Source organism: Gracilinanus agilis, chromosome 2, assembly GCF_016433145.1.
Source record: "Gracilinanus agilis isolate LMUSP501 chromosome 2, AgileGrace, whole genome shotgun sequence".
Taxonomy (NCBI): Eukaryota; Metazoa; Chordata; class Mammalia; order Didelphimorphia; family Didelphidae; genus Gracilinanus; species Gracilinanus agilis.
Genome location: NC_058131.1, coordinates 641,601,198 through 641,624,423, shown reverse-complemented (window position 1 = coordinate 641,624,423; position 23,226 = coordinate 641,601,198). Strand labels below are relative to the sequence as shown.

Genomic DNA, 23,226 nt, shown 5'->3' with positions numbered 1-23,226 from the left:
TCAAATAATTTGTATAGTATTGGGATTAGTTGCTCTTTGAATGTCTGATAGAATTCACTTGTGAATCCATCAGGCCCTGGAGATTTTTTCTTAGGGAGTTCTTTGATGGCTTGTTCAATTTCTTTTTCTGATATAAGATTATTTAGGTATTCTATTTCTTCTGCTGTTAATCTAAGCAATTTATATTTTTGTAAATATTCATCCATATCTCCTAAATTGTTATATTTATTGCCATATAATTGGGCAAAATAGTTTTTAATGATTGCGTTAATTTCCCCTTCATTAGAGGTGAGGTCTCCCTTTTCACCTTTGATACTGTCAATTTGGTTTTCTTCTTTCCTTTTTTTATTAGATTGACCAGTACTTTGTCTATTTTATCTGTTTTTTCAAAATACCAGCTTCTAGTCTTATTTATTAATTCAATAGTTCTTTTACTTTCGATTTTATTAATTTCTCCCTTAATTTTTAGTATTTCTAATTTAGTTTTCATCTGGGGATTTTTAATTTGCTCTCTTTCTAATTTTTTGAGTTGCATGGCCAATTCATTAATCTCTGCCCTCCTTAATTTGTTAATATATGCACTCAAGGACATAAATTTCCCCCTGAGTACTGCCTTGGCCACATCCCACAGAGTTTGGTAGGATGTCTCATCATTGTCATTCTCTTCAATGAAATTATTGATTGTTTCTATGATTTCTTCTTTGACTAATTGGTTTTGGAGAATCATATTATTTAATTTCCAATTAGTTTTTGATTTGCCTGTCCAGGTACCCTTACTAATTATTATTTTTATTGCATTATGATCTGAGAAGGTTACATTTATTATTTCTGCTCTTTTGCATTTGTTTGCAATGATTCTATGCCCTATAACATGATCAATCTTTGTGAATGTACCATGTGCAGCTGAAAAGAAGGTGTATTCCTTTTTGTCCCTATTTATTTTTCTCCACATATCCATTAAATCTAATTTTTCTAGTACTTCATTCACCTCTCTTACCTCTTTCTTATTTATTTTTTGGTTTGATTTATCTAGATCTGAAAGAGGAATATTTAGATCTTCCACTATTAGGGTTTTACTATCTATTTCCTTCTTGAGCTCTGCCAGTTTCTCCTTTATGAATTTGGATGCTATGCCACTTGGTGCATACATATTGAGCAGTGTTATTTCCTCATTGCCTATACTGCCTTTAATCAGGATGTAATAACCTTCCCTGTCTTTTTTAATCATATCTATTTTTACTTTGGCTTTGTCAGAAATCATAATAGCCACTCCTGCCTTCTTTTTCTCATTTGATGCCCAAAAGATTTTGCTCAAGCCCTGAACCTTAAACTTGTGTATGTCCACCCACCTCATATGTGTTTCTTGTAGACAGCATATGCTAGGATTTTGGTTTCTAATCCACTCTGCTATTTGCTTCCGTTTTATGAGCGAGTTCATCCCATTCACATTCAGAGTTATAATTATAAGTTGTCCATCCACTGACATTTTTGTATCCTCCCCTGTTCCTACCCCTTCTTCTTAAACTATTTCCTTTTAAACCAGTGGTTTGCTATTAAGCCTCTATCCCTTATCCCCTCCCTTGATTAACTTCCCTTTCTCCCCCCTCCCTTATTATTCCCCTCTTTTTGTTTTTAAAGGCCTAATGAATTCCCTCCCTCTTCTTCTCCTCTCCCTTTTTTGACCTCCCCACTCCCCTGATCCCCTTGGTTTATCCCTTCTGACTTTCTCAGTAGGGTTAGATAGAGTTTTATATCCCAATGGATAATATAGCTACTCTTCCCTCTCCGGGTTGATTACACTGAGAGTAAGGTTTAAATATTACCTCTTAATGCTCTCTTCCTCTCCTTCTTATAATAGTATTTGTCTCCTTTCCTTCCCATGCCCTCTTTGTGTGTAATAGAATATCCTATTTTTCTTATTCTCTCAAGTTTCTCTTGGTGTCCCCTACTATTCACCCCCATCTTTCCCACCCCCCATATCATCTTAGACCATTTAGTATTCCACCCTCTCCTATGAATTATTCTTCTGATTACTATAATAGTGAATACTATAATAGTGAATAGAGTTCACTACAGAGAATTATACATAGCATTTCTCCACATAGGAATACAGATAATTAGATCTTACTGAGGCCCTTAAAAAGGCAAATTTAAAAATTATGAATTTTCTTTCTTTCCCCCTCTGTTTCTTATTTACCTTTTCATGTTTCTCTCGATTTTTGTGGTTGGATATCAAACTTTCCTTTTAGCCCTGGTCTTTTCTGTGCAAATACTTGGAAATCTTCAATTTTGTTGAATGCCCATACTTTCCCCTGGAAGTATATAGTCAATTTTTATGGGTAATTGATCCATGGTTGCAGGCCCAGCTCTCTTGCCTTTCTGAATATCATATTCCAAGCCTTGTGGTCTTTTAGCGTGGAGGCTGCCAGATCCTATGTGATCCTGATTGATGCTCCTTGATATTTGAATTGTCTATTTCTGGCTTCTTGTAAGATTTTTTCTTTTACTTGGAAGCTCTTGAATTTGGCCATTATATTCCTGGGTGTTGTCTTTTCTGGGTCGAGTGTCGAGGGTGATCTATGGATCCTTTCAATGTCTATACTGCCCTCTTATTGTAGAACTTCAGGGCAATTTTGCTGAATAATTTCTTTCAGTATGGAGTCCAAATTTCTATTAATTTCTCCTTTTTCAGGGAGACCAATGATTCTCAAATTGTCTCTTCTAAACTGGTTTTCTTGGTCTGTCACTTTCTCATTGAGATATTTCATGTTTCCTTCTATTTTTTCAGTCTTTTGACTTTGCTTTATTTGTTCTTGTTGTCTTGAGAGATCATTAGCTTCTAATTGCTCAATTCTAACCTTTAGGGACTGGTTTTCGGCTATAATATTTTGGTTTTCCTTTTCAATCTGGTCATTTCTGGTGTTCAATTTGCTTATCAATTCATTTGATTTCTGAGCCTCACTTTCCAATTGCAAAATTCTACCTTTTAAACTGTTATTTTCTTGCCTGATTTCCTTTTGAGCTATTTCCCATTTCTCTAACCAAATCTTTTCCAACTTTCTTGTCATCTCAGTTTTGAACTCTTCCATAGCTTGTGAGGAGTTTTCCTTATTTTGGGAGGGTCCGGATGCTTGTTTGTTCTCCTCTTCTGTTTGCTCGGTTGTCTGGATTTTCTCTGTGTAAAAGTTGTCGAGTGTTAAAGATTTCTTCTTCTTCTTGTTAATCTTTCTCTTCTGAACTTCCTGATTCTGGGTAGCCATTGTTAGCCCAGCAGCTTCTCAGCTTTATCCTCGCACTCAGGGTCTGTCTGTGCTCTTTCAGCTCCTGAGGTCTGAGGTCTGGTTGTTCTCAAGGTCAAGCCCCTTGGTGGGCCCTCTTGCTTGATCCTCTGCTGGAGGTTCCTTTACAAGTCTCAGGGCGCTGCTTCCACAGTCGTATACCAGTCTGCCCTGGTTTCCCACTCAGGGTTTCAGAGACATTGCTTGCGCCTGTGTCCGCCTCCACCCGCGCCTCAGCCCACGCCAGTGCTCTGTGTCCAGGCTCAGAGTCCGTGCGTGTTCTTTAGCTTTTTGGGTTCCTAAGTCTTGCTGCTCTCAGGAACAGGCCCTGGAGCTGCCAATGACTCAATGGGTGCCCCAAACTTGCTCTATTTCTTTTTAGCTGGCTTTGGTGTTGTAGGTGGTGTGTGTGGAGGGGGTGGAGGGGGAGGTTGCTCAGCCTGTGATTTAGTGAAAGCTGTTTCACCCCTTTATAGCATGGAAATGTCCTGATTCCATGTACCTTCCACACTGCACCCTGTTGTGGGGTCCCTCCGTTCGTGTGGATTTGTTTTTATGTCCCCTTGAGGAGTCCTATATGTTTCGGTCAGGAGAGATTAAGAGCTGCTTTTTACTTTGCTGCCATCTTAACCCCACCACCAACTATTTTGATGATTACAGTTTTGTAGTATAATTTGAGATCTGCTACTGTTAGGTACCCTTCCTTTCTATTTTTTTTTTGTTAATTTCCCTTGAGATTCTTGAACCTTTGTTGTCAGATGAATTTTGTTAAAATTTTGTCTAAGTAATGCTTTAGTGACTTCGTATGACTCTAAATCTCTAAAATAAATTTCATACTATACTAGCATAGTCCAACCTTAAAATATTAATTACTTTAAAATTATTTAATCTTTAGTTCTATGAAAATTGTTTTGTAGTTACCCTTATATAATTCCTGTAACATATATTGGTAAGCTCTCAGATGTTTTATACACTCTGTAATAATTCTATAGGGAATTTATTTTTCTCTTCCAATTCAATAAACACTTAATAAGTATCTACTATGTGCCAGATACTGTGCTAAACAGTGAGGATAAAAATAAGGAAAAGAAAGGCAGCCCCGACTCTCAAGGAGCTTAATCTAATGCAGAAAGAGAACACATAAAAGGAAGCAGGAAAGCAACTGGGGGATAATAAGGGGGAATCTTGTTCTATGGAGGCAGAGCTGTAGATCGAGAATGTAGAGAGCCAAAAGTCCAATGTCTGACCTTTATAAATTCAGCCCTGCAATCAGAGGGAAGAGGAGGCTAAGAGAGGCAGGAAATTAGCCAAGTATCCAAGGTTGAGTTAGCAGCATGGTGATGGCATCAGAAGTGATCAGCTTACTCTGGGAAAGGCATCTTTTTGAAACTGAGAATTTTCGTTCTGCTAGAGTATTTTGCTAATATAATATCCAGAATAGCTGATTAATTTGGTATATCTATTTTATACCCTGCTAGCTTTACAGAAGTTGTTCCTATAAATATTAAATTTTATCTTTAGGATTTTCTAAGTAAGTCATCACATACTATCTTTGAAAAAGTAATAATTTTTTGAAATTATGCTTATTCCTTCAGTTAATCTTTTCTTATTGTATTGTGTGAGCTGGTGCTTTTAGTATTACATCAAATACTACTGATGACAAATGACACATTGGTTTTACCTCTGAACCTATTGGAAAGGCTTCTAGTACTTAATTTCTCTATTGCAAATGATACTTACTTTTAGTTTTAGGTAAATGCTGATTACCCTACCAAGAGAGGTTTACTTTTTCCTAGGCTTCTCAGTTTGTTTGTTTTTTTTTAAAAACACAAAATAATGTTATATTCCATCAAAGGCTTTGTGGTACATATTGTCATAATCACATGATTTTTGCTTTGTTATCAATATAATTTATTATACTGTTGCTTTCCTACAATCTTGCATTCCTGGAATCAATACTTCTTGATCTTAGGCTTTACTCTCTTTGTTAATATTTTATTCAATATTTTAGTATCAATATTCATTAGGGAGAATGATCTAGTTTTCTTTCTCTGACCTTTCCCTCTCTGGTTTTAGTATTAGATAAAACCTAGATTGATTCATGAAACTGCAGAGCACATATATACTTTTGGCATAAACTACTAAGCTAAATAAAATCATGAAGGAAAGAAAAACATTTTCCCAAACTTTCTATACATGCAAAAATTACAAAGCTTCAAAAGTCTAAGAAAAAATGATAGATGCTTAAAAATTAAGGTTGATTAGAAATATTAGCTACAGGTAGTTTTGAAAAAATGGGGCACTTAAAAAGTGATTTTTAGGGTTAAAGTAATAGGAGAATCAGACTCTTACAGCTATTAGGGGCCTTAAAAATCCAATTCTCCATCTTTGTTTTATGGGCCTTGATGGTCATTGTTAAAACCTAGCTATACTCCTCTGGTCTTTATCATGCCCCCTGGAACCTTATTATTGGGCAAGATCACTTCATCCTTGGTACTCACACTTCATCAGGATCCTCTATTCCTGGGACCCCTGTAAATGGAAGTGGAATGGAGAGTTCCTCCTCCCAAAACTTCCATTTAAGGGAGAGTATCTAGGCTAGTGATCTTTTAATTTGTCTTCCCACTACACTCCTTTGGACTTTATCTTGCCCTTTGGGTATCTTAGTCCTCCTCCCTTTCCCACCCCAACAAATTCCCTGTCTTTGCCCCTTATACTTTAAGCACTCTGAAGGCAAAGAGTATCTTCTCTGTATTTGTATCCTCAGCATTCAGTACAGTTCCTGGCACAAAGCAGATGTTTAATATGTGACTAGTGACTGGCCAGCTTACATTTGTACAGAGTAAAGCCAAAGCTATTTAAACTTAAACCTTCACAAGGACTTTTGGACACCTTGTATAGATTTAAAGACCTATAGACACATTTTCACAACACTAAGAAATAGATCATGTAAACATTATTATCTTCACTTTTTTGAATAAGGAGCTGAGGCTTAAGGTGTTTATGTGACTTGCCCAAGGAACACACTGGTGGAATTGGGATTCAAACCTAAGTCTTCTAACTATATATTAAGTACTCTTTCCTTTATTCTATACTTCTTTTGTGAAATCCTTCCATGCCACTACTGAAGTGAAAAGCCATTTATTTTATCTAAAAGATAGTTTTTAGAAGTAGAATTTTAAGTCTGTCATTAAACAACTTTTCATAAACTAGTTCCTCTAAAGTACTGGCTTCGGGAGGATTCCTGGAGTCTTAGTATTTGGGTTGCCGATGTAAAAATAACTACTGACAGTAGTATTTAGATGCATTTGCAAATCCAGTGTACTAATCTATATATGTGGTCCATCCTTTGGTTGCAGTTTGACTGCCATTACTAAAGCCAACTTTTTTTAATCATAGCTTTTGTTCTACATTCTATATAATAAGTAAGAATTTACTAAGTGCCTACCTCATGCTAGGTATTAGGCTACTGTAATCACTCTAACGTGATTATCAGACTTCTAAGCACTCTCTGACTGCAATTATTATTTCTTGAAAATCAACAGTTAGCAATATTATTTTGTCACGTTTATAGATGTTATTCTGTTTCTTAAACTTTCTTTGCCTATTTGTTCAAATTATTAGTCATAAAATCTTATGTGAATTTCAAGTTTAAAAGACTGTAGTAAGAATCAAATAAGGAAAATTACATGTAATACTCCATACAATATAAATGTCAGCTATTGTTTGTGTGTTACCAATAATAAACATCTCTGTCATTGTCTTTTTATGAGAGCTGCTAACACATAGAAAAAGGAATGGATTTAAATTTTACTTCCTCTTTCTTTGGTCAACCAGCAGTGAAAAGACTAAATAGCAGAAAAATTGACAGCAAAAAGGTATGCAAATACTTGCATTATCAATCTGAATATTAATAATTTGGTAATACTTTCCTCTAATTAATTGATAAAAATACTGATGAACAATTAATCGATAAACACTCATAACTAATGAACTCCATGGTAACCCATGAGCCCAGCATCTCAAAAAATAAAGAATTGCTACATTCTACAAAGATTTCAGAGGACATGAAGATGACTGCTTAATAAATATCAAGTAGAGATGAAACTTACTGAAAATCTTTCATAGTTTTGGTACGCACAGGAAGAGCAGGTTCTTTCGTTTCAGGTGTTTTCATTTCAGGTGCTTTCATTTCAACTGACAATGAATCAATAGAGAGGCGTTGTTTTTGTCTAACATCAAGGCAAATTGTTGGAAGATCTTTCACTGTGAGGCAAAAACCAAATTCATATGATTATAAAGTTCAGTACCATAAGATAAAACAGTACCAAATGAATGATACAGCCTAGAGGCATCAAGCTAGGGGCCAAGAAAATTCCTGAATGGTCCTGAGTCAGATTAAAATATAACTGGGAAATGTTTACGATCAAGTTTTCTGACTCCAATTCCAGTGTTCTATCCATTATGCCATCTACTGATGCCTGTATACCATCAATTGAGTTGCTTTTATGAAGAAGAAATCTTAACTGGATATTTCAAAGTAGCTAGTAAGTTTTGGGATAGGAAGAAATAAAATATATTTAGAGGATAATAAATAGAACAGTTTGACTAGGACAGATTGTTTGGAAAGGGGATGAATTACAGAGGTAGACTGGGATCAGAGTATAGAGGACTTTAAATTCAGGCTAAAGTATTTACATATTATATTGAAAACAGGTTGGAACTTGTTTTAGGAAGATAATATAGTAGGGGCAAAAAGGGGGACTAATTTTGTAGTTCAAGCATAAGATGGAAAGAGTCTGAATTGAGATGCTAGTAGTGGGATCAGAAAGATAGATACTGTGTTTGAATAATTGATAATGTTTAAAGAATTGTTGGATATAGTGGGGGAAAAGGGAAACAATAAAGATAATTCTAAGGTTTAAGTTTGGAAGAATATTGGTACATTAACTGAAATGGGGATGTCAAGGAGAGTTGAGTTTGGGAGAAAGGTAAGAAGTTTCATTTTAAGCATTTTACTTTAAGGTGACAATAGAACTAAACAAATATAAATATCTGGTTCGAAGTTAGAAATATAAGATTGGATCTAAAGAGAGCCATTGGGGGTGGCTAGGTAGTGTAAGTGTGGAATTGGGGGTGGACAGAGTACCATAACTGGAGTTGGGAGGATCTGGGTTCAAATCTGACCTCAGATACTTTCTAGATGTGTAATCCTGGGCAAGGCACTTAACCCTCATTTCCTACCTCTTACTGTTCTTCTGCCTTGGAATCAATACTTAATATCTCTTCTAAGACAGAAGATAAAGGTTTGGTTTTTTCCAGGCCTGAGTTCTTAAGGCTGGAAAAACATTTTTTGGGTAATATTTACATAAAAATGATAGCAGAAGCCATCCTGGTTTAGGTATTAGCATCAAATTTGTTTCATAAAAAAGAATTTGGTAGGACTCCTTTGCCTATTTTTCTAAATAGTTTACATAGTATTGGAATTAATTGTTCATTAAATGTCTGCTAGAATTCATCTGTGAATCTGGCCTTGGGGATTTTTTTAGGGAGAGGATTGTTATTTCTCAGGGTCTCTCCTCACCCCAATTCTAAAAATTGACTTTTCATTCATGTGTTGAGTTATAAGTCCACCCTGCCATTTTCCATGTTACATAAGCCTTCCTGCCTAATGAAAAAATCACAGTTTCTCTTAGTTCTTAATCCCTCACTGATACCATAACCAGATTAATCATCCTAACAGACAGCTGTGACCACATTATGTCTTATTCAAAGTTTTCAGTAACCCCTCTCAACTAAATGAATAAAGAATAAACATATACTCTAACCTGGCATTCTAGGTCCTCCACAATCTGGCTCCTGCCTAGCTTTTGTTCCATTACCACTTTCTATATTTTATGCTCAAGTAAAAATGAATTACTCCTCATTCCCTGATTTCATCCTTCTCTATCTTACTGGACTTTTGATTACCTTATGCCTGACTCTCCTTATCTCTTTCTGTAGGAATCTCTCACTTTCTCCAAGCCCAAGAAAAGGTGGTCCCTCTTCTAGGAATCCTCTCCTGATTCTTTGAACTCTGGATGGGTATGATTCTCCTCAAATCTTTAGTAGTAGTACCTTGAATGGACTTCTCCTATACATATATTTTTAAACTTTTATTATATTCCCTCCTTGCCCCCATGCCTGGAACACTTTATTTCCTCTGCTCTGGCTTCTGACCTTCCTGGTTTCCCTTAAGCCTCAATCAGAATCTCACCCTTTAGAGAAAGCATTTCCCAATCCCTCTTAAATCCAGTGCCTTTCCTCTGTTAATTATCTCCTACTTATCCTGTACACAGCTTGCTTTTCTATTTGTTTTCATGTTTCTTCTCCATTAGACAGTAAGCTCCTTGAGGGCAAGGGTTTTTGCTTCTTTGTATCTCCAGTGCTTAGTATGGTAGGCATTTAATAAGTGTTTGTTGATTGATTGATAGTCACATATATTTCAGTCCCTATTACTCAGTAAAGTATAGTGGACATGAATGTTTCAATTCACTTTAGAAAACCTGTATTAAGTGCCAACTGTGTACAAAGCACTACTAGGGACTCAGAATACAACAGCATAAAGTAACTGATCCTTCCCCTCTAGGAACTTACATTTTTCAGGTGTAATACATGTATACAGGTAAAGAAATATAATGTATATCCAAAGTAATTTCAAGAGGGAGGGAGTGCTAATAACTGAGAAGATTAAGGAAGGTTTTGTATAAGAGGTGGCATGTGAGTTGTGTTTTCAAGGAAAGTCGGGATTCTATGAAGCATAAAGGAGAAGGAGGTACATGCCAAATATGGTAGACAATTTATACACAGGTATATATGGGAGGTGATATAGCATTTAGAGGGAGCAGTTATGAGGCCAGATCAACTAGAACGGAGATTGTGTGAAAGAGAACAATATTAACTAAAACTCAAAAAGTACATTGGAATCAGAATACAAGATTTTAAATGCCAAGTTGAACAACTTCTATTTTATCCTTAAGGCAACAAGCAGCCATAAAACTTTAAAAATATTGATCAATCAAAAGTTTATTAAGCACCTCCTATATGCCAGGCACTTCTAGCCACTGAAGATACAAATACAAAGAATGAAAAACATTAGTAACATGAAACTTAAATACTAATGGGAAAGGCAAGTATGCATATAAATATACACTCAAGAAATAGAAAGTGATTAAAAACAAAGTAGTTTGCAAAAGAAAGCACTAAGAATTTGGTGAGGGAGTGTAACTTGGTGGCTTCCTGTAGAATGTGGAGCTCAAGCTCCATCTTGAAATAAAAGAGGACTCCTAGAGGATGGTACAGTCAAATTTGCCTTTTAGGACAATTAGTCTTAAAGACTGTAGAGGACTGATCAGAAAAGGGAAAGACAAGGGACAAGAAGACCAATCTGGAGACAATTACAATAGTCTAGCTGAAAATTGATGTGAATCCAAAATAGAGTAGAGATTTTATGAGTCGAGATGGGGCAGATATGAGAGATGATGTGGAGACATGATCAACAAGACTTGGCAAGTGACTGGGCATAGAAGTTAAGGGAGAGAGAAGAGAGAAGGATAATTCTAAGGTTGGAAATGTGGATGACTATGATAACCTTGGCAAAAATGAGGTAATTTGGAGGGAAATATGAATTCTATTTTGCATAGATTGACTTTGTGTTGTTGATGGGACACTTGACTTAAGAGGTCCAAAAGGCAATAAGGCAATACAGGCCTGAAGTTCAGGTGACAGAACAAGAGTGAAACACACAAATCTGGGAATCCTCTGAATAGAGATAATAACTGAGCTCATACAACAGATAAGATCACCAAATGAGATAGGAGGGGCAGGAAAGAGAATATCTCCCAAGTCAGAAATTTGTGGGATAATCCACAGTTAAGAGTGGGCATGATCTATATATAGATTCTAGATGAAAGAGGTATGATCAAATGAGGAATTTTTAAAGATTGTAGAGACAGAGGCACGCTTGAAGGAAGTTGACAGAATATAGTAATATTAAAAATCAGAGAAAGACACAGATACAAAGACACAGACAGAGAGAAGCAACAGTAGTAGCAAATATAGCAGAAGAAAGCATCCCAGCCAATCCCTCCTCAACAACTACTTCAACAAAGGCCTCAAAAGAGGACCATATTAAGTTATGATCAGGAATTCCAAGGAAAATCAACAGGGAGCCAATTTTATAGTCTAGGTTATCAGGGGGAGATAGATAGAGGCTTATGAATATTGGGAGAATGTCTAGTGTCTAGAGATAAGGGTGCCACACAGAGCTTTCTAGTGCAGGGGCTGAATGGAGTTTGTGACTACATACTTTGGCAAGAAGTAGTTCCAGAACTGGTAAAGATAAGTCTAACACTGAGCTAGGTCACAAACCCAGTGCAGACTGAGGAAGGGACTTAGACCTAGGAGTGTTCATAGTTCCAAACTATGTATTGGAGCATAAGTAGTAGTTGTGTGGCACTTACCTTGGAGCTTTAGATTTCAAGACTGGTCTTATTTTTAGTCCTTAGCCATTCTGAGCCCTGTAGCTAAGTAAGCAGGGTAGGGAACTCAGACCAAGGAAGACTAGTTCTGCCACTCTGAACTAGCAGAGACTTCCAGCTTGTTATAGGGCTAGCATCAGTTTACTAAAGGTCCAACCAAGGGAAAGCCTGTGGTTGTGTTGCCCAAACTTGACCTGGGATCAGGAGCTTCCAAAGTTCAGAGGAGAATGACAGCAGTAATGCTCAGCTCTAGACTAGACTGTTACTAGGTTACACTGAAAGCTTAAAATTCTTTAACCTATGCTGCCCCTAATATCCTTCAAGAACACAACATTCAACACCTAGAGAAAGTAGCATCAGGACTCAGAGAATTCAAATAAGTACCAAATAAGATCCAGATACTCCTACTAGCAGTATTCAGAGACTAATTCAAAGTCCCAATTTAGGAAATTAGACTGGAAGAATGAGTAGCATCGAGAACAAAAAAGACTTCTACTCTAAAGAGCTATCATGGTGACAAACATGCCAAGACATAAACCTAGAAAAGGTCAATCACTCCAAAACATCTTCAAGCAAAGTCCCAAAGAAAAAGGAATCTTAATCCTATATACAACTAGTATTTTTGGAAGAAATAAAAAAAGAAAAATGAGGTTGTAAATAATATAATAATACTAGAAATAATTGGAAAAGAAATGAAAGATTTGGAGTAAAGATTTGGAAGGAGAATTAACAGGGTCCCTGGTCACAGTATCAAAGTAAAGAGGAATGTTAATACTTAGGACTACACAGGAACTGGGGCCCTTCCTGGGTAAAGATGAATGCACAGACCAGGAGAGCATTGGCAACACCTCTCCCGGCATCACAACACTTTGAAAGCACCAAAAACTTGCAGAACCCCAGATCTAGCTCTGAAAACAGCAGCATGAAAAAAGGCTGAAACTTGGGACAGTGCTTTCCCATACCAGGTGAGCAGAGTCAACTTTAACATAAAATTCAAAGTAAAAAAATAGCCTGGAAAAATGAGTCAAAAAACAAACAAAAAGACCTTGATCATAAAAAAGCTACTATAGTGGCAAGGAAGATCAAGACATAAATTCAGAAAAAAGACAACAATGTGAAAACTATAAAAAACCCTCAAGAAAAAATGCTAATTGGCCCAAGCCCAACAAGAATTCCTGAAAGGGCTAAAGAAGTAGTTAAGAATGGTAGAGGAAAAATTGGAAAAAGAAATGAAAATCATGGAAGAAAATTATGAAAAGAAACTAACGACTTAGTAAAAGAGGAATAAAGAAATTGAACAAAATAACATCTTAAAAAATAGAATTGGCCAAATAGTAAAAGAGCCACAACAATCCAGTGAATAGAAGAATTCATTAAAAAACAAAATTGGTCAAGTGGGAAAGGAGTTACAAAAATTCACTAAAGAAAAGAATTTTTTAAAAGGTAGAATTGGCCAAATAGAAAAGGAAGTACAAAAGTTCACTAAAGAAAATAATTTTCTTAAAAACAGAATTGGGCAAATAGAGCTAATGATGAGACATCAAAAAACAATAAAGTAAAGTCAAAAGGATGAAAAAACCAGAAAAAAAGTGAAATATCTTATTTAAAAACAACTGACTTGGAAAATAGATTGAGGAGGTATAACTTAAGAATTATCAAACTACTTGAAAGCCAAGATCATATATCGATAGACATCATATTTCAAGAAATTATACAGGGAAAATGCCCTCATATCTTAGACCCAGAGTGTAAAATAGAAATTGAATCCAATGATCACTTCCTAAAAGAGATCACAAAATGGAAACTCCCAGGAATATTATAGCCAAATTCCAGAGATCCCAAAAGAGAAAATATTGCAAGAAAGAAATAAACAATTCAAATATCATGGATCCACAATCAAAATCACACAAAATTTGATGGCTTCCACACTGAAAGAGCAGAGGGCTTAGAATATGAAATTCTAGAAAACAAAGGAACTAGGACTACAACAAAGACTAATCTACCTAGCAAAACTATGTATAATCCTATGGGGAAAATATAAATATTTAATGAAATAGAGGACTTTCAAACATTTCTGATGAAAAAAGTAGAATTGATACATGTAACTCCTAAGAACTTTATTATTAGGGGAGTTAGAGGAGTTTACACAGAGGGCATGCATGTGAGTTAATTATATTGGAATACTCTCCAAAAGAAAATGAATGAGTAAAAAAGAGGGGTGTACTGGGAAAGTGGGGAAGGGAGAGGCAGAATGGAAAACTTTCTCATAATAAGGAGGCACAGAAGAAAGGTTTTACAATACAAAGGAAAATGGAGGATATGGCAGGCAATGCCTAAAGCTCACTCTCATCAGATCTCATCAGAACTGGTTAAAAGTGGGAAGAATACACACACACACACACACACACACACACACACACTCAGTTGTCTATAGAAATGCAACTTACCTAGTAGGGAAATAGGAGGAAGAGACAAAAGAGGGGGGGTAGGTGGGAGGTAGGGATGATAAAAGGGAGGGTAGACTAAGGCAGGTAATGGTCAAAAGCAAAACAGACTTTTGAGGAGGGACGGGAGAGAGAGAGACAGAGAGAGAGAGAGACAGAGAGAGAGAGAGACAGAGACAGACACAGAGAGACAGAGAGAGAGAGAGAAGAATAAGCAGAAGAAAATGAGATAAAGGGAAATATAGCTAGTAATCATAACTGTGAATGTGAATGGGATAAAATCACCCATAAAATGGAAATGAATAGCAGAAATGATTAAAAATTAGAATCAAACAATATATTATTTTACAAGAGACATACATGAAACAGAGACACACATAGTTAAAATAAAAGGCTGAAGCAGAATGTAATATGCTTTAGCTGAAATTAAAAAGGAAGAAACAGCAACCAAGATCTCAGACAAAGCAAATTCGAAAACATACCTAATTAAAAGAAATAAGCAGGGAAGCTAAAAGGTACCACAGGCAATGAAGTAATATCAAAAATTTTCTGATAAAGGCCCCATTTCTTAAATATGTAGATAACTAAGTTAAATTTAGAAAAATAAGAGCCATCTCTCACTTGAAAAATAGAATACAAACCAGATATGAATAAGTAGTTTTCAAAAGAAAAAATAAAAACTATCTATAGACATGTGAAAAAATGTTCTATATTACTATTTAGAAAAATTAAAATGAAAACAAACCTAAGATATTATCTTACATATATTAGAAATGGCAAATGTTGGAGGGAATGGAAAGAAAAAGGTACACTGTGAACTGGTCCAAAAATTCTTGAAAACAGCTTGGAACTATGCCCGAAGGGCTTTAAAATTGGGCATATCCTTTGAACCAGCATTACCACTACTAGCTCTTTAGAGATTGAAGAAAAAGGAAAAAGAACTCTATGTACAAAGATATTTATAGCAGCTCTTTTTTGGTCATGGCAAAGAACTGGAAATTGAGGAGTGCTCATCAATTGGAGAATGGTTAAAAAATTTTGTGGTGGAGTATTATTGTGCTATAAGAAATGACTTGGGGGGAGGTTTCAGAAAAACATGTCAAGACCTGTATGAACTGATACAAAATGAAGTGAGAAGACCTGCGAGATCATTGTGTATAGTATCAGCAATGTTGTAATGATGATCAACTGTAATAGACTTGACTACTATGATCAATACAATGATCCAAGGCAGTTCCGAAGGACTCATGATGAAAAAAAGGCTATTTACTTCCAGGGAGAGAACTGATAAAAATTCTAAGAGCAAAATAAAAGTATAATTTTCTCACTTTATTTGTTTTGTTTGCAATATAGCTAATATGGAAATATATTTTGCATGAATTCACATGTATAATTTCTATCATAAAGCTTGCTTTTTCAATGGGTATGAGACGGGTGAGAGGGAGGAGAGAATTTGGAACTCAAAATTTAAAAAGAAAAGAATGTTACAAATAAATCAATAGTAATTTTTTAAAACTTTTTAAAAAAAGAAACAATGAAAGAAAATTACCCAAATCTCTTAGAACCAGAGGGCAATGTAAAAACAGAAAAAATACTGATTACCTCCTGAAAAAAACTCCAAAATGATAACTCTCATAACAAAAATCCAGATCTTTAAGGTCAAAGAAAAAGTACCTTGAGCAGTAAAAAAGAAAGAGTTCAAGTACCAAGGAGCCATAGGCAAGGCAAAATAATAATAAAACTACAGGGGGAAATGGATTTTAATGAAATAGAGGACTTTCAAACATTCAAAGTGAAAAGAATAAAACTGAATAGAAATTTTAAAATGAAAACAAAGGGGTTAAGATAATCACAAAAGATTAAAAATAGCAATCATTCAGGAAAGAATTAAGAAGGATGAAGTATTTACCTTCAAAAAGGAGGAAACAATGCATGTCTCTGGAATTCCAACATAAGGAGTCATAGAAGGAGTTAAATAAGACAGAAAGCCTGGAAGTGGTTTTCTTAAATTTTGATAATCTTAAAAGAAAAAAGAAAGTGGGGGTGGGGGAGTGAGGAGGAGTGAGGTGGAGTAAGAATACACTCAGATAGGAAAAGAGGAAAAGGGTAAGGGAATTATCTTACACAATTGGTGTGTAAATTTGTAGAGCAAGGAGGAAGGGGAAATGGTTAATACCTGAACTTCACTTTCATTTGAACTGGCAAGGAGGACAAAATGCACAGACATACTGAATTAGATAAAGAAATAGATTTAACTCAATAGTGAAACAATTAGAAATGGGGGAAGGAGAGAGGAAAATAAAAGTAAGGATAGATTCAGGGGCAGATTAGTCATAAGGAAAACAAACTCTCACCTCTAAGAGTGGATTCTGAAGAAGTGTTGAAAAAGGAGAGAAAGGGAAGTTAAAATTTTATGATTTAGGTCTAAGTGAGAGAGAAAAGGGACGAGGGAACAGAAGCAGACTACATCAAGCATGAAGCATTAGTGCTGAGCACACTCCTATCTCACTCCCAGGGGGCAGGGAATAAAGAAAGGAAAATATAGAAGAGAACAGAGTGAAAGAGAATAAACAATATCAATGTGCATGGAATGAACTTATTAATAAAGTAATAGAGTTTAGAAGAATGGATTAATAAGCAAGGTTCAAAAAGATGTTGTTTATAAAAAATACTCTTGAAATAAAGATTCACACTGAATTAAAATAAGAGGCTTTTATGCTATTATGCTTCAGCTTAACTAAAAAAGGCAAGAGAAGCAATCATGATTTTAGACAAAGCAACATAAAAATAGACTTGATTAAAAGAGATAAAAAATGAATTACATTGGGCTGAAAAAAAGAACCATAAATGATGGATTAATTTCAATAGTAGATATAAATGCTTGAAATAGCATCCAAAGAAATTGCTATGAGTAACAGGGAGAAATAGACAATAAAATTATAAAAGTAGAGGATCTCAGTTGATTCCTTTCAGACTAAGAAATAGCTAAAAAGTGAACAAGAAAGGAATAAAGGTATGAACAGAATAATAGAAAAGATATACATGACAAATTTCTGGCAATTATTAAATGGGAATAGGAAAGTCATATTCTTAGCTGTGTATTGCAACTTTACTGAAACTGATTATTTATTGGGGCATAAAATCCTTATTAACAAATAAAAATGGAAATATTAAACAACTTTTGCTAATCACAATGTAATAAAACAATATATGTCACTGAAGAAAGGATTAAATATTAAAGAATAAATATCTTAATCCTAAAGAACTGGTAGGTTAAAGAACCAATCGCAGAAACAATAGAAAATTTCACTGAATATAATCACAATATTGGAACAATATTGCAAAATCTGGGGATGCAGCCAAAGCATCCTTAGAGGAGAATTTATATTGCTAAATGCTGTCATCAATAAATTTGAAATATAATTTTAAAAACCCTAGAAAATCAGCAGATTAAAAGCTCCCAATTAAACATAAAAATAGAAATTCTGAAAATCAAAGGAGATGAAAAATGGAAAATAAAAAACCCTTATTTAATTAGTAAGTAAAATGAGAAATTAGCTCTTAGAAAGAAAAAACCCAGTAAAAGAGATAAAATATCACATACTTTGATTTAAACAAAAAACAAGAAAGCCAAATAACCACTATCAAAAATGAAAAACAATAATTCACAACAAATAACGATGAAATAAAGGACAATATTCCAATATCCTGGTTTTTAAAAAGCCAGGAAAATAAAGAGCTCTACCAAATTCCCTTTATAATACAAATATGGTTTTACATGTAAACTAGGAAGTTCAAAATAGAGAAAGAAAATTATAAATTAATATCCCAAATGAATATCATACAAACATTTTAGAGAAAATATTATTAAATAAGCTTTAGCAATGTATCTTAAAAATTATACACTCTGAGCAGGTTGGTTCTATGCCAGAAATGCAAAGTTGTGTCAATATCAAGAAAGCTATCAAAATGACAGACCACATTGAAAACAAGAACAATAAAAATCATATATCACTGGCTGTAGAAGAAGCTTTTGATAAAATACAACACCCATTACTCTTGAAAACATTAGAAAACACAGGAATGTATGTATCTGGCCTCAATGACAATTAACTTATAACTAAAACAAAGATCCAGAATCATCTGGAGATAATTTAAAGGTCTTTTCAGTAAGGTCAGGGGTAAAGCAAGGCTATCCATTATCATTATTACTGTTCAATCTAGTGGTAAAAATTTTAGGTAAAGCAGTAAGATGAGAAAAAGAAATTGAAGAAATGAGCATATATAAAGTATAAACAATTATCAGTTTTTATAGATGATATAGTAGTTTTACTTAAAGAATTCTAGGGACTCGACTACAAAATTAATTAAAAATTTTAATTATTTCAGCAAAGTTTTAGGATGTAAAATAAGCCCATGCAAGATATCAGCATTTCTTCATACTACCAAAAATCTAGTACAAATAAGAAGAGGAATTTCATTTAAAGGAACTACAGAAAATACAAAATATTTGGGAGTCTACCTGCCAAGAAACTCACAGGAACTATCTAAGCACAACTACAAAACAGATCAATGAAATACAGCAAAATAATAAGAGAACTATTAACTGATCATGAGGGTAGGCCAAACCAATATGGTAAAAATGATTTAAATTATTTAATTTAATTTGATTTAAATTAATTTGATTATTCAATTCCATACAATCAAATCATCAAAATACTACTTTTTAGAGCTAGAAAAATAGTGAAATTCACCCGGAGGAACAAAAGGTCAAGAAACTGAAAGGAAATAATGAAAACAAGTGAGAAGGAAGGGGGTCTAGCCATATCAGATCTCAAACTACAGGATAGGATTTGTTCAATGATAACAGAGGTGATTTAAGTGGAGAGACAGTCTAGAATTGAATTGATTCACCATTGAGATCAGGAACAAAGACAATAAAATATATGGGTTGGTGATGGCATGGAAAGAATTAAGGGGATTGGAGGAGGGGCAAAGGGAGATCAAAGTGAGGACCAAGAACAGGTCTCGTTTTATGCTAGAAGATAATAGTGAGAAAGATAAAAAATAAGGTGCAAGTAATTCCATTAATTAGTGCATTAATGGAATAGTGAAGTTAGCCATTGTTTTTCTTTGTGAAAAAGGAAGGTTATAGATTAGGATTGAGAAGGTAGAGAGAAATATTTGAGAAATCAAAAAGCAACAATCAATTTTTTTAAAAGAAAAGAAGAGTCTGCTTTGGTAGATGGCAATGTTAGACAAAACTGAGCCCTACAATATAAACAATCTATGTATATGGATGGAAGTGATTTTTAGCTCTGAAAAAAATGTTTTGCTAGGGCTAGACAAAAGTAATCCAGAGTACTACTACATTCTACCTTAATGAAACTCTGGAGTTAAGTAAAAAGACAGAATCCTTTTCCTCACATTAATGAATAAAAGCCAAAATACAGGATATGATATTCAGCTATTAAAGGGAGGAGGAAATGGTAATTCACAGCTGCTCTAATGTCCCTGAATATCAACGTATTGTTTCCCAGAGATGGCTTCTTGCTTGTTCTCAAAGATGGATATTAAAAATAAGACTCAAAAAGGAAGCAATCAATAACTATGACGAAGACAGATGACATTAAACTCAAACTGGTTTTAAAAATAGAACAGGCAAGTCTTTCTTTTTAGCACATGTAGATTTGTTTGAAATATAGGATTTGGCAATGCTGTGAAATAACCTATAATGCATTTATCAGTTGAAAACCCGTCATTTAGTTTTCTTTCAGCCAATACTTGAGAACGCTGTGTGCTGAATTGATAAGCAGTGATCATTTTTTCCCCTTTCTTTTAATATAATGTTGCCAATTTTAGTTGGTTGCTTAGAAACATTAAGTAAAAACACTTAAAATGAGTACAGGAAGAATAAGGGCTGTGGTAGGAGCTGGCAGTATTATGAAAATTATGAGAAACATAACCACAATGTATTATGAGGTAGGATTATTAGCCAAATTTGCCAAATTAATGTTGACAAGAAAACAGTATAGGTTTGTTAGCACAGGAGAACTGGAAATAAAAACAATTTTCACAAATATGTAGGCCAAAATGTGAAATTAGCTATGTAACAGAGAATTTCAGACCATTTCCATGAATATATGAGACAGTAAAGATGGAAAGGGCACGAAGCTAGTATAAGAAAAGTTGTAGGCAGCATGGCATTTTAGGCATAGAGGAAGCAAAGGTTTCCGCCAATCTCTCTTATCTTCATTCTAAAGAGAATTTCTAATGACCAAATTTGCTGTTAGAATTTCCAGATCTAAGGAAAGTTCTGAACTCTAAATGTTATCCCACAAAAAAGAATTTGCAGTTGAATATAGCTTAAAAAGTTATTTTATTTTTATGATGACAAGTTTTTAATGTGTTGTGAAATGTGTGCCTCATACATGATAGACACAATAATTGAGTTAAACTGAAAGTAACCATAGAGAGGCAATGAGGTAAAATCAATCCCAAAGAAAAAAAGTGCAAATAAAAGTAACTTCTGAAACTAGAATTTATATAGTCATTGAAAACTAAAGTTATAAGGAAATATGTATAATTAAAATGCAAGTATCTTTTTAAAAAACTTAGTTTAGTTATAATTTAATTTTCAACAAAAACTTTTACAAGAACTAACAATTATCAAAAGTGACCACTTATCACCAATTATCAAGTGATAATTGAATATAAGTAATATTTAGTGAATAAGTGAAGATAAGTGCATCTTTTTTTCCAATCCTATCTTTAAGTCAAAGTGCCACTGAATAATAAGGTATTCAAATGGGGCCTACCAGAAGGAAGAAGAATCTTATATAGTACAATCATCCCTGAAGATGGAGTCCCAGAGACCTTAAGTAATTTGCAAAAGGGCAGATAGCTAGATATAAAAACAGATAACATTTTGGAATTCATTTTAGAAAACAGGTCACCAATTACTTCATTATAAATCTGGTAGCTATGAAACCTACAGCCAGACTGGTTTGTTTGTTTTTGATCACACATTGTACTTTCCTGCCTTCATGCTATTGCTTATAGCTTTATCTCCTCAGTTGGGAATGACTATTCTCCCTGACTACTCTCCCTCTTCAAACCAACTAAATTTGCCCTTTGAGGTCAGCTCAAATTCTGCCTTGTCCAGGATGCTCACAAATGAAAGTGATCTCTCCCTTCTATAAACTTTTCTTAACATAGTGCATGTCTTCTTATTGCTGTTCAGTCATTTCAGTTGAGTCTGATTCTTTGTGACCCTGTTTGGAGTTTTCTTGGCAATGATACTGGAGTGTTTTGCCATTCCTTTCTCCAGCTCATTTTGTAGATTAGGAAACTGAGGCAAAGGGGGTTAAGTAACTTGCCCATGGTTACACAGCTAGTAAGTGACTGAGGTCAGATTTACACTGCCCAGCACTCTTTCCATTGTAGCTGGCCCAGCATATGTCTTAGAATGATTTAAAACAAATATGGCAACTACTTTAAATTCTGTGCACTTAATGCATTATTATTTTCACCAAATACTTCCTATTCATTACCAATAATAGCATTAGCCATCGAAGTCCTACTGGGTCAGGAAGTGAACTTTTTTTTTTAACTAGCAAGATAATGCAGTATATTTTTATCAATCCTTTTTAGTTCAAGTTCAGTGCTAGAATTTTTATCCATAATATCACCACTACACAGCAATAAATTACAAAAAAATGTAGTCTATCATAGTATAAATATCCATTATTTTTTTTTCTTGCTTTAAACTCCTACAGAATATACCGTACCAATCATTTTGCATTTCTCTACTGGGCAGCATCGTCAATTATCTTTCCATGTGTATATGGCTTAACTCAACTAGACTGTAACTTCCTTTAGGGCAAAGACTACCTTACATTTCTGTATATTCTCACTATATCTTGTCTGCGAGGAAGTGAGGACCCATAAATATGAACCAGCTGCTAGTATTTCAAGGAATGACCATGTGGATCCTTATGTGCTATCAGGTCAGAGGTCACCTACCATGAGTCAGATGAGTCAGAAAATGAGATGCAAAATGGTAACTGGCGACTCTCCAATGGGCGAGGGAGGCAGCAATTTGTCAGCCCCAAAATACCAATAGAAAGCTATGTTATTATTTTCTGGAGCATATACATAGAATGTAATGGAGAACCATTCCCACCCAGCTACCCATAAAGACTTGAAAACTATGATGACTACAGCCCACTTTTGCTGATTAGGGTGGGCATAAAAGATGCTGCCAAAAGGATTTTAAAAAGTATTTCTATAGATTGTGAATTCAGGTATTCCTAGGGTAAACAGTGAAACAGGCCAGCTACAGGATAATTGAAGGACTTTTAAACTTACCTGCTTTCTAAATTTGTCTCAGGTAACTATATTTCCCAGTTATGGCCCAGGGTGAAATGTCCCTTTATGGAAAAATTATAATCCTAGAATAATTCAGTTATGTTGTTTTCTCTAATAAATACAAATATAGTCTTTCTGAAAAGTATATCTTTAAAAAATGATATAGAACATCTTTAAAAACTATAGGGAATCTTATGCTTCACACATTTTAGGAAGTGATCATTCTTTAACACGATTCTGTCACAGGTTTGAACATTCAGCATGGTGAATGCAAGAAACCAGAACTCAAACCACCTTCAATTTGACAGTGGCTAATTTGAATGGACTAGGTCTTAAACCTGAAGTGTGGTTTAAGCTTGAATCATTTTCAAAGTAATTCTGGGTTTGGGACAAGTTCTGAAACCTCTATAGAAGCAGCTATAGCTTGCTAGCTTCCTTCCTTCTTTCCTTTGTTCCTTTGTTCTCTTCCTTCCTTCTTTTCTTTGTTCCCTCCCTCCCTCCCTCCCTCCCTCCCTCTCTCTCTCTCCCTCTCTCTCTCTCTCTCCCTTCCTTCCTTCCTTCCTTCCTTCCTTCCTTCCTTCCTTCCTTCCTTCCTTCCTTCCTTCCTTCCTTCCT

The 23,226-nt window shown here is 34.8% G+C and overlaps 1 protein-coding gene across 1 annotated transcript in view; it reads right to left on the bottom strand.

The window, feature by feature from the left end:
- HECTD2 (HECT domain E3 ubiquitin protein ligase 2) overlaps positions 1–23,226 on the bottom strand; it is a 113,777-nt gene that overhangs the window by 58,182 nt on the left and 32,369 nt on the right. The window contains exon 4 of the mRNA XM_044662626.1: positions 7,391–7,544. Coding sequence (XP_044518561.1) covers positions 7,391–7,544 — 154 coding nt within the window. The remainder of the gene's footprint in view (positions 1–7,390; positions 7,545–23,226) is intronic.